Source organism: Stylophora pistillata, chromosome 5 (assembly GCF_964205215.1).
Source record: "Stylophora pistillata chromosome 5, jaStyPist1.2, whole genome shotgun sequence".
NCBI classification, from domain to species: domain Eukaryota; kingdom Metazoa; phylum Cnidaria; class Anthozoa; order Scleractinia; family Pocilloporidae; genus Stylophora; species Stylophora pistillata.
The window spans coordinates 16,172,011-16,189,687 of record NC_142523.1 but is presented as its reverse complement, the minus strand read 5'-3'; the positions used below and the strand labels follow the sequence as shown (position 1 = coordinate 16,189,687).

At 38.8% G+C, this 17,677-nt stretch overlaps 1 protein-coding gene across 1 annotated transcript; it reads right to left on the bottom strand.

The window, feature by feature from the left end:
* Positions 1-8,983: 8,983 nt before the first annotated feature.
* LOC148730541 (uncharacterized) lies at positions 8,984-12,730 on the bottom strand. The gene is made up of 3 exons (XM_088761316.1): positions 12,533-12,730; positions 10,213-10,617; positions 8,984-9,994 (listed from the first exon to the last, which is right to left on the bottom strand). The coding sequence occupies exons 1-3, from the start codon at positions 12,659-12,661 to the stop codon at positions 9,635-9,637; spliced, it is 894 nt and encodes a 297-aa protein (XP_088617442.1). The 5' UTR covers positions 12,662-12,730; the 3' UTR covers positions 8,984-9,634.
* Positions 12,731-17,677: the final 4,947 nt, after the last annotated feature.

Genomic DNA, 17,677 nt, shown 5'->3' with positions numbered 1-17,677 from the left:
CTAATAAGGGCTGACTTCTAAAACTGAGGAACTCTGTTTTCGTACAAGGCATTTTCCTATTTCCAGAGGTTTTAAGGAGAAAATTAATTTTTGAAAACTTTTAGGGGTGTACCAAGTTTTTAGGAGGTTGTTCTGTAAAAGAAAAGCGGCAACGAAAACGAAGCCTCGAAGCAACAGAATAAAAAATCAACCATGCGAACGACTCAAAATCCTTGTTTCCGCGGCAAAACCTAGCGCATGCGCATACGTTATTCAGCTCTGTCGGCGGATTGTCCTTTTGATCAATATCAGCTTTTAGGGCATCAAATTAGCTTTTTGCCCCCAACAAATATCATGTAAGTCGATAAGTATCACGCCGTAAAAGACGAATCATTTTGATGGATCTTTCCGAGAGCTGTCTGCGTTTAATATTTCAACAAGGCAACGAAGCAAATCGAATCTGGTACATTGTTGACAATATGGCTACTTATCTAACAAATGATATCAAGCCAAAAGTTGCAACTGAGGCACCGCAGAGACATGTATGTAGTATCGAGTTTCTTCCTAGATTTATTTGTCAGAAAGTTCGACTAAATGCGCCCTTGATGTTCATCGTCAACCGCTGCGTTTCCTCGAGAATAATCCAAATATGGCTGCAAAAAAAGTTCTCAAAAGGGCTCAACTTGCACCATTCAAAGATTCTCTCCTCGTTCATGTTTAAACGATATTCTCTGGGAAATTTCTTGGAAATTTCAAGTTGTTTTAAGTTAGTAAAACAAAGATGTGGTGTACGGAATTTTGATGATTAGAATAAAAAGCGGGAGGTAGCTGTGGATCTTATGTCAGCACGGGTTATGAAATAGACTGCCCAAAGCCATCACTGGACTTTGGAAGTCCAGTGATGGCTTTCACTGCCCATAGAAGAATAAAGATCAGAAATAGTTGATCATCGGAGATATTGGGCTTTAAAATACCCTAATTTTTGGACTTTGTCAAAACCGGAGAAAGTCGTCTTTGCTTAAACGAGAGGTAAGGGAAGTAATGAAAAGAAAAAGTTAAAAAAATTCAATTTTCTTAAAGTCTGATAGATATAGAATACAACCCAGTTGATTGAATTTGCAGATGGACTTTCAGTTTGTCAGCAGCAATGCAAAGTTAGCTAATTAATTATGGAAAAAATGCAGGAAATGGGGGTTTTCCCAGGGATACCCTATATCTCCTATGGAATTAAATATTTTGACCAATTATTTTCACATAGTTCCTAGCTTTTGCCGGTTGATGGTGATAAGTTGTAGTTGGAGCTGTCAGTAGTCAAATGATGTCAGACGTAGTTGAGGTTGAATTGGAGTAAGAGTTTAGAGTTTGAGTTAATCAGAGAAACTAGACGATGTAGCAGCAAGCATGATACATTACGAAAAGCTTTGTGCTTTGTGATCCAAGACTCTTCATGCCTTTCGCTTAACGAGTTTGCTTAAGGTAGTTTCCCCCTAGCGTCCTAACATTATTTTATCCTCTGGTCGATTACAGTATTCATGTATTCTGGAGCGATTCTAAAATAGCACGTAACGTTTTGAACACCGTGTGTTTGGTCCAGACTTATCACGAGACAGTCGATGTGTTTTGGTGGTACAAATTGCAGACTTGTGTTGTGTAGTTTATAAAATGAAGAACGATTTTTTTGTGGCTCATGTGATCCGTTCTTGAATGTGTTACTTCTATCAGATCATCATTATTTTAAGTGTTTTAAAGATTTGCAGAAGACTTGAAGCATTTTGATGAACGTAAGGTTCACATCTGTGAGTTTATTCAGATTGGAGAGGTTATCACTAACTTTAACTTTTAGTGTTTCAGATTGTTTATCACACGGTCATATGTACAGCTATTTGTTAGATGTGGTGTCCCCTTACAAGGTGAAGAATAGAAGCAAACGAGAACAAAAGTATGGAGCGTTTTTTTATATAAATAAGTTGTAGGTGGAGTTATAGTCTAATTTTGGAGTTAGAGACGGAATTAACCAGAGGGAAAATACCGGAGACGTTCTAGCAACAAGGCATGATACATCAAGGAAGAAGCTCTTGTGATTCAAGACTCTTTGTCCCTTCCGCTTAGCAAGTTTGCTTAAGCTAGTTTCCCCCTACGGTATTAATGCACTGTATTCTGGATCGAAGCCTCCTTCTTCAAATCAAGTTGTTATGTTTTTCTCAATGAGACTGCCTTTTCACATCTGATGTTTTGACTAGAGAAAATGCTCTTGTTGATTACAACTGAGTTTGGGCTATCTGTGCTTGCTGGTCCTTAGTAATTTTGTATTTACTTTTCATCAACCGGAAATCCCAGATGTACGGCTAAATCCAAAGGACTTACAGGAACAAACAGGATGGATAAAATATATCTCTTTTTTTTCCGGCACAGTCTAAAATCTTTAAGCTTAGCATTCGATTGGGCTCCTACGGAGAAAAACTTTAAAATCATGTCTAATTTCCTATCGACACACTTTCTAGTTTGATGGAGAATTGCAGCAGTTGAAAAGCTTCTCAGACATAGGCCGGAGCTGTTCAAAAACTGTTTTACAATACATTATTTTGCCAAGCACGATGCTGATAATAAGGATTCGTGAAAAAATCACCATATTACATATTTTGCCAATTTCTGCTGCATTGGCGACATTTTCAGCATGAAAACGTGCAGGGGGGGAGGGTTGTTAGCCCCCAAAGTTCCACCATTACTCTGGCGCCTATTTAGTGCCTTGCACTCAGCTTGTTTATTCAGGCTATAATGGTGGAACAGAGAATTAACTCTGAAAACTCTGTTCTACCATTTGAGTTTATAGTGCTACGCGGTACATTATATATTCAGGTTATAGTTTCCCCCTAGCGTCCCAATGAGTTGGATATATCAACAAAGTTGAAATGGTAAATTGGCCACCGTAACGATTACAAAAGCTGACGTTTCGAGCGTTAGCCCTTCGTCAGAGCGAATAGAGGAATTGTGGGTTGTGTGTGATTTTAAAGGCAGAAAAAGGAGCTACGTTATTGGTGGGAACATGGCAACGAGAAAAACAAGAATGAATTAGTGGAATGAAAAGCGTTCGTTGATCCCTGTGGGATTTAGACTGCCGGTTTGAAATATTAGCTTTTGTTCAAGATTTTTACGGCTTGCTGAGTATCTAATTAAACTGGAGTGCTGATTGAGAAGAAATGTGATACCATTTAGTTGGTTTGACCCCTTTATCAAATGTCACAGATGACAGTGTTGTAATCAGCAACGAGCGGCTGGAGGTTATGTTCTAAAGAAATCTGATGCTGTGTCAGTGAGGGGTATTACATGATAAGCAGGCGTAATGTTGACATTTCTCGGGCTACAGAATTTATCTCTAGGTAAACTGTAACATCAAGGGAGTTTTAATGAATAAGTTAAGTCATTATTCTAGCATAATTTATCTGACCTTTACTAACTAGTGCTATTTCGGAGGGGACAAGTCGTCATTTACTCGTAAAGGCTTCTTTGGAATCGAGAGTACTTTTCTCTTCGTGAAATATATAATGCATTTCTCAGTGCTACGAAAGTAATAGTTTTATCAGAGTAATAAATACAGATCTGGCTGAAACAGTAAGAAGTTACATGTATTCTATGGTCTATTTTCTAAAGTGACCCCCCACCTCTATTTCAAAATCAAGATTCCGAAAAGTTAATAGCACATTGTATGTTAATTGGTTATATCAACTAACTTGAAATTGTAAATTGGCCACCGTAACGACGAAGGGCTAACGCTCGAAACGTCAGCTTTTTTATTCGTTACGGTGGCCAATTTACAATTTCCACTTAGTTGATATAACCAATTATCTTATCCCCACCAACGCAGCACCACAGTTTCTTTAGGAACTTTCAGCCTTTATTCATTGTCAGTGTTTGGTCTGACGATTTCTTTGAAGTAAAATCTTAGTAGTAAAAGGAAACGCCAATTATCTGTCACTCGATCTAGCCGGTCGGTCGAAAATTAGTGGCTGAAACACCATGCTTTATACCTGCAGAATGTTTCACCATGAACAAGTTGAAGTAAAGGATTGGCACTTCCTTCGTAATTGTTTATTGAAAACTTTTCTTTGATAATAACATTAATGATAACAATAGTATTGACAATAACACTGATCATAATAATATAATTAACAGTTATCCACGCGTTGGATATGAGACAGATGATAGGCAGCGAGGCGCGTAGCGCCGAGTTGGCTACAATCATCTCATATCCAACAAGCGCGAGTGGAATAATTTTTTTTTTTTTTTTTAAAAAACACTCCTAAGATATTAGAAAAATCTTCTCGACTTTATTTTGTAAGAAGAAACCGGATGTTACATTGTACAGATATTAGATTATGGTGTATTGGCTCATATTCCATAATGGCTAAGCCAATAAAATGTCTTGAATTGCATTATCCAATGATCCAGTTTTTAATATTAATTGCTATTATTAAAAACTGGATCATTGGATAATGCAATTCAAAACTTATTATATCAACTCTTTTAAATGACGATGTGTTTGATTGAAGAGACAGCTAACATCGTTAATGAAGCACCTACTGACCAATGTTTCCTATGGATTCATCTAATTCTTCTAGAAAACAAACGGGCAATGCCATCTTCCTATTCTGTTCAAACGTAGTCTGTGCTATGATGTTCATTTGTCTTTTCATGTATTTTTTTTGATGAATTCTAAATTAATAGTATAAAACATCGCGTGTTAGATCCACACCGTCGCGGTGTAAATATATTTCATCTTCAAAATCTGTTCATGTGATTTAATAATGTGTTTAATTGAGGAAACAGGCCGGCCGGTGATGGCACACTCTGGTTAGTTTGACTTGTTATTCACAATTAAGAATGTCGTAGTTTGCAATGTGCGGTGGGATAAAAGTGGTCAAGTCCTTATGTCACTTAGGTGTTGAGGCAAGCAGCAGACCTGAAGCGTCCGATATCATATTTATTTGTACTTTGGTCGATTTCGATACTCATGTATTCTGGATCAGTTCTGAAATTGGAGAAAACTTTTTAAACACCTTCTGTTTGATCAACTATTATCATGAGGCGGTGTGGTAGAATTTCATCTTCAAAACCTGTTAATGATACAAATTGCATATTTATGTTGCGTAGTTCAAATTAAAGATGCTATTTTTATGGTTCTTGTTGATCCGTTCTCAACTATGATATTTCTACAATTTTCATTAACTTACGTGTTTTATCTAGATAAGGCAATAAGCTACTTTATTGTAGGACTGTCTCACAAGGAATGGGAACTACCTAACTCACGAATTTGATTGGCTGAAATCAATATTGAAAGCGGTCTAGATTTTCCCATCTAGACCGGCATCTAGACCGATCTAGAAAAAAAAGGTACAAAGAATATAAAAAATTGGCATATAAGACACGGCCATACAATAAACATCTTATTAACCGAGCTAGGTCGGTCTGTATGGGAGAATCTTGACCTCGGTCGCTGGTACAGACCGAACGCAGTGAGGTCTGTAGTGGCGACCTCGGTCAAGACTCTCCCATACAGACCTCCCGCTCGGTAAATAAGAACTAATTATTACATCGCTCACAGCGTCCGTGGGCCACATGAAGCGAATCCTGTGTTCTGATTGGCTATCCGAGCGGGAAGGATGGGCCATCTTGCCCGCTCGGGATGCCTGCATTGATCCCGCGCATGAGAAAAAAAAAAAAAAAACCAAAACAAAACAAAAACACAAAAAAGAATAGAATTAGAACTACTTTCGTAATTCTTGGAGAATTTCGGCGATTAAAACGCAAAGAGCGGAAGAAGATAGTCACAACAAAGAAAACAGAAACAACTCTCGTGCGTTTGTTGTGCTACAAACACAGTTGGCTGTCTTTCTCGGCTCTCGAAGTAAACAATAAAGCTAAATCTTTTTGCTATATAATAAATCCTTTATTAACCAAGCTTGTTCGGTCAAGATGGCTGGATATTGGCCGGGTTCTTTTTTCGCAGTTCTATGGACCTCGACTTTGTCTCCATCCATAGAAATGCGAAAAAAGAACTCGGCAAATTTCCAGCCATCTTAACCGAACAAGCTTGATTAATAACGCCTAGTTATCAGCGTAAGGCAAGAAACTTTGAACTGTTCATATTCTCTTACGTAAGGTTAGCATCAATGATTGTTTTCTGATCGTGGAGTTTATCACTGATTTAAGCCTCTGATGGGGTAGATTGTTTATCACACGGTCATATATGCCAATAGCTCGCAAAAATCACAGGTGTGGTGCCAACCTTCAAAGTTAAGAGAACACAACCAAGTGAGAATATAAGCGCCTAGCTTTCGATTGATAGTGATAAGTTGTATTTGGAGTTATCATGAAGTCAAAAGTCAGGGGTTGAAGTTGAATTGGAGTAAGACTTTAGAGTTTGAATTAATCAGCGAGAGAAACCAGACGTTGCAGCAGCTAGGTATGATACATTAAAGAAAAATCTTTGATCTATGTGATCCAAGGCTCTTCGCGCCTTCCGCTTGACGAGTTTATTAAGTCATGTTTTTCTCAAAAATACCATTCATCGGCCCAATTAGACAAATCACTATAGACGATAAACCAATCAACTGGGTTCTCAGCTCATCTTGCTTAGGAGTCAAACTTGACAACAATCTTAACTGGTCTCCTCGTATTAAAATGGTGAACTCAAACTTCAATGCAAAGATTTCTAAACTTAAACAGATGAGGACCTTCAACCGATCCACTCTGGATTCTATTTACTTCAAAGGTATTCTGCCAAGCGTAACTTATTGTATATCTTTGTGGGGATCATCCAACTTGTTGGCCGACCTCGAGGATTCGCACATCCGTACTGCCAGACTGATTCACAAGATCAGCACAAATATCCCAAAACATGAAGTTCTTAGCATAGCAAAATGGACATCTATACATTACATGTATAAGAGAAGACTTGCCTATATTGCATACCAGGCGTTTCATAACCTAGCTCCTGAAAAACAGTTTATTTACAAAGCACCAGACTTCATACAATTTAAGAGATAACTTAAGATTTGCTCTTAAATGTCCCAAATCCAAAGCCCTGCATAATTCTTTCACTCATCGCGCTAGTATTGTTTGGAATTGCCTACCTAGTCAGTTAAAGTCTAAGCCTAGTTACTCTTCTTTTAAGGCTAGTATTAAGAAATTCTATAAATGCATTGACCAAATTAAATTCGGCTCAAACTCCACTGCTACCAACAATATCAGTGACGAATTTAAGTACCACTGATATCTAGTTTGCCATCTTGTTATCTTATTATTATTATTACAATTATTATTTATTTAAAATTTTTTAATTTAAATCTTATCTTTGTATTTATTTTCCTTTAAACGCATTGTTTGAGTTAATTTGACTGATACTAATATTTATATATATATATATTTACTTACTTATCCTACCCGTATATATAATGTATTATTGATACGTATGATTATTCATACTAGGAGACGTGTATATTTTTAGCTGTTTATTAGTAGATAGCAGGTTCACATCAGCATTTGCTGCCATTTCCTCAACCTGCTTTACCAAATAAAGGATGTATGTATGTGTGTATGTATGTATGTGTGTATGTATGTATGTAGTTTGCTTAAGGTACTTTCCTACAAGCGTCCCAGCATTGTTTTGAACTCCAGTCGATTATAGTGTTCACGTATTCAAGACAGATTCTAAGATAGCACATCCTAAAAACCTTTCAGCCTAGCATTCGATTTCGCTCCCAAATTTCCTATAGATATGCTGTCCAGTTTAACGGAAATTGCTGCAGTTGAACTGCAGAGCTGTTCAAAAAATGTTTTACAACATATTATTTTGACAAGCACGATGCTGATATAAGGATTTGTGAAAAAAATCACGAGACTAAATACTTTGGAAATTTTAAGCGATATTTCGCCACCAAAACGTGGAGAGGGGGTTGCTTTCCCCTCAAATTTTTGTTCTAAGGGTGAGGGGGCTACAGCCCCCATCGTCCCTCCCTGCTCCAGCGCTTATGTGGTGCCTTGCACTCAGCGTGCTTGTTCAGGCGTGCTTGTTTCCCTCTTAAGGTCCTAAAAAGTTGGCTTGCTGAGTATCTAATAAAACTGGAACAATAACCGGTTTGATTGACGAGATAAGTGATAAGATTAGTTTTACTACCTTCAGTGTTAATATCACAGATAACAGTGCTGTAATTTGAAAAACCGGCATGCGCAGGATAAAAGCGGGCAAGTCCTTAGATGTTGAAAGAGGGTAGTTTTCTAAAGAAACCTGGGGCTGTATCAGTAAGGGGTATTGCAAGATAATTGGTTTGATCAGTTGACTTGATTGGCCACCGTAGAGAGTTTCTAAAGCTGTTCCCCTCCCCCTTGCAAACAATAAAGGTCTACCAGAGTTCAGAACACAACGTTTTGCTGCATCAAATTTCTAGAGTGGAAACAAGAAAAGCAGGCCAGGCTTACCATTGACATTCTCAGGCTACAGTTAACTTTAAATGAAGTTAAGTCATCATCTCGGCGTTATGCTCGATACTTTGACCATGGCATTGTGCCCAAAAATGCCGCCATGATTTATCTGACCCTAGCTAGCTGGTGTTCAGAGAGGACAAGTTTTAATTTCTTTGTTAATTTTCACTGTGGCCTAGGCCCTCTTTGGAATTAGAGAAGTTTTCTCTACGTGAAATATCTAGCGAATTTCTCAGCGTTACGAAAGTATTGGATTTAGCCGAGTAATAACTACAGATTTGGCTGATACAACAAGAAGTTACATGTATTCCATGGTCAACTCGTCTTTCTAAACTTAGCATAGTGACCCCGCGCTTCAGTTCAAAATCTAGCCTCCAAGAGGTTGATAGCACACTTTATGTTAAGTTTGACAAATTCTTTGAGGTAAGTTCCTATCAGTAAACGGAACCACCAATATATGTCACTTCATTTAGCCGGCCGATTAATGAATAATGGCTGAAATATGACCAAGCTTTGTACCTGCAGGATGTTCGAGCACGATTAACTTTTATTTAAAAGAATTCTTTGATAATAACATTAATGACAATAATAGTACTGTTAATGACAATGATGATAATAATATAATTGTTATTGGTATTTACCGAGACACTGGATAGCGTTTAGGGCGCGCTCTGATTGACTACTCAAGTTCCGATTATTTTTTGATATTTACCTCTTGGAAACGCACACGAAAATTGCGCCCGAAAATATCGTAACCGTTGCAGGAATAAACGAGTTAAATTCATTTTTTTGTGCTATACTAAAATAACTTTCAATTCCAGGGTGGATATTTACTCCAACCCTTCACAGCTCGTTAAACATCTACCACCTCTACTTTGGTGAAAACTTGTAAATTATAGACTACGAGTAGTCCCTCCATCTCGGCGAAGTCTAGCACGCGACTGAAAAGAGATCAGCAACCTTATTAACTCTGTTAATAAAACGAAATTATCTTATATCTCATTCACGCGAAAAGTAGGGGACATGTTCAGAGAAAACATTTTAAGCGACATAAAAGAATATATTTTTTACTTTGGGACTTCGATTATAGGAGAAGATCTTGAGATCGAGCTGGGATGACGGAAAAAACAAAATGGAATAGTCTTCACCGTTCCTTGTATGAAAACGACAGGAGTAATTAGGACTGGGCTCTAGAGACTTCCTCGATCATTATTCGGGATACTGATTCCCATCCAGTATTGGCATCACCCTGTGTATAACCACCGGGACACTTTCCTACCCATAACTCCACAGTAACCCTGCCTTGTGGGATGTTTTCACAACATCCCTCAAATGATCTGTGGTGAAGCAGATTGGGATTACCAGATGGCCAATGGTTGTACACAAGAGCCTCAATTGTCATTGGTCCACTGCATTCATTTCCATTAAACTTGAAGAACCACCGGTTGCATTTATCTGAAGTGCCTTGGACTCTCATATTTCCCTGGAATGAGACTTTAATGGCTGTATCAGACTGCAGCTTGTTGAATGAGCAATCCTGGAACAAATGGCAAGAAGACAGTATCAGTGCAAAAAACTTTTATAATAGTGGTATACATTAGGGAAGAATTCAATGACTTTGTACTTTTCCTTCCTGCTAGGAAGCACAGAATTGAATACAAATTAATTTTGTTAACTTCCATTTTAAAATTTTAAAAATGTTTATTTAATCCAACTCCCAAATTTTTTTATGGTATTTTTTAGATATTTCTATACCTTGATCTTTCCACTATCTCTATGATCAGCATAATTCCACACACACTGTTTCCAGTTGGTTTGTGACACTGCACTATTCCCACTTTCTCCTTTCTCTCCCTTAGGCCCCAGTCCTCCTTTCACACCCTTCATTCCTGGCGGTCCACCACTGCCACGTGACCCTTCATTGCCTTTATTTCCTTTTATTCCCATCATTCCAGGTGCACCATTTTTACCACGTGACCCTTGATTTCCTTTTTCTCCTCTTGTCCCTGTCATGCCTCTTGGTCCCTTGACACCAGGCTCTCCCTTGGCTCCATCCTTTCCCTGTTGTCCTTGCAACCCCGGGGACCCAGGAATTCCCGGCATTCCTGGTATGCCATTGAATCCTGGAATCCCTGAAAATCCCCGAGCAAAGATGGATTTCTGGAAAGAAAAAAAAAGGCAATTAAATCGACGAGAAAGATTGAGTGTTGAGTTAGAAAAATACAAAGACTACGCTTTCATCTCTACAAACCTGTTTCGTGATTGCTCACTCATCAGGGGATTTTATAAAATAACATCATAGAATAAAATAAAATACTTAATACTTAATACTGATCACTCTCACTTACACAATGATAAATTCTGGCAAAACAGGTTTTGCACTGAATGGAAAGTTAACTGTGTGTTTGTAGAGGTCTAACTGTTGTTCGGTGCCATAAAAAAGGGGTCATCACACGTTTTCTATGCTATTTCAGGTTTTTTTTAATTTGTCATCACATTTTATTCAAGTGTCCTAACACCTCCCCTGTGAGTAAACACATTGGTAACCGCGCAGTGCGATTGCCTTGTGTGAGAGAGGCTTTCCCCCTACCTCCCCAGTCTAAGTAGTACTAATGCGATCACAACAAATGATTAAACTGAAGTCCATGCGGCCGACTTTCAAAATTCTAAGGTCGGATGTTCCGTTCCTTTCCGACCTCGATAGACCTTCTGGAGCTCAAAATGAAAAGTGAATATGCTATCGAATACTCTGTTCGAAAATTAATGGATATCAAAGTCTTAGAAGCGACGGAATAAGTTTCCGAGTCAACGATATTCCGATTCTTCGATGTGATGCGAATTATGGCTATAAAGTGAAACCCGAACTATACTACTTTAAGTAAGGTCCAGTGACAATTTAGCGTTTCCACAGCCTGGTAAATTAAATATCATGGTTACACTATGGTATGTCCGTAAAGTGTTGTTTGATTGAAGTTAATGTGTAAAATATCATTTCTCATTTCATCTTCTTTTTCTATGGGAACCAATTATCCAATAGATTTTCTTTTCAGTTTTGACATAGGTAGCACGATTAACAATTTGACCCGTAAGTTATAGGGCTAAACATCCCTTTCATCGTGGCTGATCTCTCTCGCGTGATCATTGCGGGAGACGAGTTTTTCCACCCGAATATGCACGAACATGGCTTATGCGCAGCTGGAGTGCGCAGTGGCAATAGCGAGCAAAATCCCCCATACACAGAACAATTATTCAGCTAATAGGTTGTATGGTAAACAGGGGCAATGAAAATTAAAGAAGGAGGCTTCACCGAAATATAATTACTTTATTAGCGTATATATAAAAAATGTAATTTAAAAAACTTTGAAACATTTTTTGGTATCCGGTGTCACGATCCGACGCTTGTCAACGAGAGAAAGCGTAGGAAAAAAAGCCCATAAAACGTTTAAATGAACATCAGGGCTGGTTTGGCACACAGACTGTAGTCAAATGACTGTCACGACGATCTTTTGTGTATTGTTTCCTTCCATCGACGATCAATCTACGAAGATTGACCCCTGTTTAGTTTTCAATGACAACGCAAGTCACTGTGATAAAAATGTAAATCTTTATGAAATCATATCTTTCAACAGATGTTCTAAAACTAATGATTGATAAAGGATTTGTCTTGCACTTGGCTTGGCAGACATGAGTGGTAAAAGTCTTTGTTCAGTTTTTAAATTTTTTAGTTTTTAAGAGCTCTAGAATTGATTTGGTGGCAAATAGTGAGATCTTGGATCCCAAAGCCTTCGATTGCGACTCCGCAGGCATTACTTTCTTGGAGCGGGTGGGGATATGGGACCATGCTTCCCTATAAAATTTTTCAGTAAAAAAATTAATTAGTAGCTAAGATGTGCATTTCATTATTCTGAGCGAGACTTCCCACTGTTGGAAAATGTTCGAAGCGAGCACAAAGGAAACAAGGAGTTCATTATATGTAATCAGAATTTAATCAGAAACCTTAAATGCGTGAGAAGTAATAGTTTCGCGTGAGTCTCAACCGCTCTTGAGAGCTACTAGAATAAAGCACAAAGTTTACCTGACATGGCTCTTTGTCAGCGTCAGCCTGAGGATTCTGTTGTTGAGGACTGGTAGTTGTTCCCATTGAACTTACTCCTGGTTTGGGTAAAAAAAATAACAAAGCAGCGACTATCAGAAGCTTCGTCATACTAGGCTCGGATGGTGACTTTGCTTGAATACTTTATGTTCGCTATGAAATATCTTCCAACGTGTGTGCATTTTTATATCCTACAGAATTTCCTTGAAATGTAAACTGTTAGTTACCAGGCTAAATCGAGAACTTAATTAAGGAAGCGACAGAGCTAAATGATAACGGGAAGTCTGAAAGTACTTGAAATCACACACGGGTAAACAACTTAATTCTGATATCCTTGTCGCGTTCATTGGTCAAGCACGTATTGACAAGTAATCCCCATAAGTTTAGAGAAACTACTCTCAACATCTGGGTCACGTGGTTAAGTTTCCACTTCTTATCAAACGTGACATATTAAGGAGGAAGAGACATTTGATATGCTGTGTGACATGATCTTAGTTTGGTCTTTGGACGGTTTCACGTAGTCTGCATCAATTCTTAAACGTTTTAAACGCCGTGCGTTGGATTCACTCTGAGGCGAGATCATAGTTTTAATCCTTAAACTCCGTTCATGAATGAGTTTTGATCATCAGGTGCACATTGTAGACGTGTCTTATCAAGTATCTTGTTTAACTGAAACAATAATGTGTCTGAATGAGGAAATAGCTATAGGTGATTAAGTTAGTTTGACCTAGCTCGTTATTAATATCACAGATAATCGTGTTGTAATTCCAAAAATGTGTGAGGATAAAAGCGGGAAAGCCTTCGGATGTAAAGTGTGGTGTTCCTGGAGACCTGAAGCGCATTTTAGCGAAAAGTGCTCTATTTTCACTTCTTCCTAGATATAATCTTACGCTAACGTATGCGCATTAAATATTGGCGACATTTTGTTTGTAGCCAGTGCTCACCAGAAGGGGCTGGTGGTCGTTTTCTCGAAAACTATTGCAATGGCCTATGACTGCCTTCTAGTTAAATACATAGAGCAGTCCCAAGTGCTTCGAATACAACGAATTTAGCAGATTGATAATCACAGATCTGGCTGGTACAGTAGGGAATTAAATATATTCCATGCTTTAATTTAAAAATCTAACTTAATTCCGAGAAGTTAGAACACAAAATTTTCTTGAAACTTCTAGTGATGATAACAATATTTATGCTCATCAATAGTTTTAACTTAAAAGTTATCATAATTATTTTATCAACGATCAGTGATTAGTTGTTGGCACGATTTATAGACCACTTTCGTAAATGGCGGCCGGATTAATATTCTTTTGTTTAAATTTAACTTAGCCCTTCTGGCCTCGTTCTCCAGTACAAAATTCAAAAGAATTCATTATCTCAAGCGAGGTCAGAAGGGCTAACTTAAATTTAAACAAAAGAATATTAATCCGGCAGCCATTTATGAAAGTGAATAAAGGCTGATAGTTTCTAAAGAAACTGTTTGGGGCTGCGTCGGTGGGGGTAACGAAATAATTTGAATATATCAACAAAGTTGAAATGGTAAATTGGCCACCTTTACGATTATAAAAGCTGACGTTTCGAGCGTTAGCCCTTCGTCGGGGCGAATAGGGGAATTGTGGATTGTGTGTGCTTTTAAAGGCAGAAAAAGGAGCTACGTGATTGGTGGGAACATGGCAACGAGAAAAACACGAATAAATTAGTGGAATGAAAAGCGTTCGTTGATACCTGTGGGATTTAGACTGCCGGTTTGAAAGATGAGCTTTTGTTCAAGAGTTTTCCGGCTTTCTGTGCTACCTAAGTGTAAGGAAAGACCGCAGATTGCCATGTGTTGCTTAGAATGATTAGGTAAATTAAAGTGTCTAGCGACTGGTTTCGATGTGTCCTTGTCATTTCTCTCCACGTCGCGAAGGTGTTCTCGGAATCGTTCACCTAGTCTTCTGCCTGTTTCGCCGATGTAAATCTTTTTGCAATAAGTGCAAGTTATGCAATAGATTACATTGGCGGAGGTGCACGTGAAGTGATAGGTGATCTTAATGAATCGTTTGGGTCCCGATATTTTCTCAGTGTTGTGAATGAAAGGACACGTTTTGCATCGTGCACGAGCGCATTTAAAAGTGCATGGTTGGTCATTAGTCTGAAAAGAACTTCTGACCAAAAAATTGCCTATGTTTTTGTCGCGTTTGAATGAAATGAGCGGAGGATGCGTAAAGATAGTGCTTGTCTCTGGATCGTTTTGAAGTAATTTAAAGGTTTTAAGAATGATGGATTTAACTGAGTGGTTATGAGGGTGAAACGTGAGAGTGAATGGAATGCGGTCGGAATCTTCCTTTTGTGACGTTTGTAGTGCTGAATGTCGATCAATAAGTTAGGCGCGGTGGTAACCCGCTTGAACGACAGAATCAGGGTAACCACGTTTATCGAAAAACTGGCACATTGACTCTGATTTGTGGTGGAAATCAGGGTCATCACTACATAAACGACGAAGTCTTAGAAACTGAGGAAAAGGAATGGAATTCTTAACGTGAGATGGATGCGGAGAAGACGAATACAACAAGTAATTATGCGAGTCTGTAGGTTTGTAATACACACTAGTGCATAAACCGTTGCCTTCAATTGAAACTTTGATGTCTCAAAAGGATAAAGAATTGCCAGAAATTTCCCAGGTATATTTCAGAGCCGGGTGAAAAGAACTGACTGCGGTTATGAATTGAGTCAGCTCCTCTCTGGTAGAGGAGGTGGCGCCGATACAGTCGTCGATGTAGCCACCGTAGAGTTCAGGTTTGGAGCCGTTGTATTGGCTGAAAAATTGGTGTTCGACAAAACCTACAAAAAGATTGGCATAGCTAGGTCCCAGTAGCCATGGGTATCAAAATGGGACCTAGCTAGCCCGTTTTACATTTGAATGATAAGGTAGCGTCACGATAGTACAGGATTGTTTTTACCGTAGCCAGCGTAGATTCCCTAATGTGGAAGAAATATGATCGTACTTCTTCACATTGCAAATAATTCGGGCGGCAAAATTTTGAACATATTGTAGCTTATGAACATTACAAGCTGATGTGGACGACCATACTAACGAACAGTAGTACATCTTTCTGAAAACGAGGGCGTTAATTATAGTTTCAAACAGATCTTTGTTAAAGGCGAATCTAATGAGACTTAGTTGGGATAGTTTCGACATGCAAGATGAGAAAGTCGCAGATGATTGTCAAAGGATAGTGTGGGATCGAAAATAACACCAAGATACTTGACTGTTTGAGCTGGGATGATTTCCTTTCCGAGCAGGGACAACTTAAAGTCTGGAACTTTAAGAGACATTCTTCGACTGCCAAAGACCATCAGTTTAGTCTTCTCAGGATTAAGCATTAAACAATTGTCGAAACACCAATCGCGTATACGTTGTAGATCAGAGTTCACTCTTTCTATAGGTTTGGCAGAATCATTCGCACTAAAGGATAATAGAAGTTTTGTGTCGTCCACATAGCATTGAGTTGAACAATTCTGACAGATGTTTGGAAGGTCGTTTACACAAATTATGCTAAATAATAATGCTCCTAGTACACTCCCTTGCGGTACACCACTGACTACTGGTAATCTATCAGATTTTCCCCAAAGTCGGTTACTTTGCACATGATGGGGTTTTCCTGCAGTTCTTTGGAGAGATCTTCTTCGCTTGTACTGTTGCTATAATGTTGGTTACTCACCAACACATTAGCAGTTTTCAGGTTTCTATGCACAATGTCAGTAATGTCCTTACTGTGGAGGTAACGCAAGCCACTGGCCACATCTTTGGCAATCTTAGCGACGAATCCACACTCATTAAAGCTTTCCAATGCATCTTGTTTATCCACGAAACCCAGAAATTCTTGAAGGCTATGCACTTTTTTATCGATGTCATCACCGAACGGCGAAAAATCAAAAGATACATATCCCCACATGATAGCACAAGGCCTTTGGCAGAATGCTTTGAATGAAACAACGTTTTCATGCTCAAGGCTAGGACGCATTCTAGCCTCTTTGATGAATTCCTGCTGGTCCGCTGTCCTCCAGTAACTTCTTCACAACCACTGTGTCTGACCACAGGGAGCCCATACAATCTGTTTGTGTAGCCGACCGTTGTTTTATAGTGAATGTACCAGATTTACCGTTTGCCTCACCTAGAGTGATATATTGCTGACTATGTACATAAATCATTGATAAATAAACGTTGAATTACTTTACCTGTGGTGCATAGTCGTCCTTTTGCCTCAAAAATGTTTTTTTTTTGAGCGAGTTTGAATAAGTCTGATTTCGTCGTTAATGTAATGCATTAAAGAAAGACAAGGTTGGAAACCTTGTTTTGAAAGGGTTCAAGCGCCCGAGCGATTTTGAACCCGAGAATCGCATCGCTCCGCTTTCAAACTTCGCAGCATTAAGGTCAAAAGATGCACGATTCTCCTCGTACCTTCCAATGGGAAATCCATCTAAACGGGCCGGAGCTAGCCTTCGAAGAAAATCAAAATCCCACAGTATTTTAGCGTCTGGGATGCGTAGCAAGATTCTCATGTGCCAGCGAGAAACTGTCACGTTAATTTCCCTTTTCTGATTGGACGACGTTAAACGAGGACCAATTCAAAATATGTAACGAGGGTGGGGAACCATTGGCGTTTAGTGACCCCTCAACAGTTTACCCACCAGACTCAGGTCATGTGTCTTGACGCTCACCGGAAGCAACTTACATTTTCGCCCATTGTTCGCGTCCGCCAATGAATGAACAGGGAAACAGATTGTTTAGTATTCAAATATTGCAAACCCGGCTGATCGTTTAAAAGACTTTGAATGCACAGACCGAAATTTTCGCAGGGTAGAAGGGGCGGCGCGGAAAATTACAGACAAATGTATGGAAAATTAGAAAAATTAATTGAGCGTCTTCTATCGAACCTACATTCTCCAAACTTGGTGAATACAATGTTCTGCTCAGTGTTTAAACGTTGCGATTCATAAATTGCGTAAAATTTGATTTTGGGAAAAGTTATTTGCCATCTCATACAAACAATGTAATTTATGACCGCTTTGCCTACCCGTAAAGATGGCGCTGTGACAAGGCCTAGCTATTCGTCGCTTGTCTGCGAGAAGTGCGCATGGGAAAGT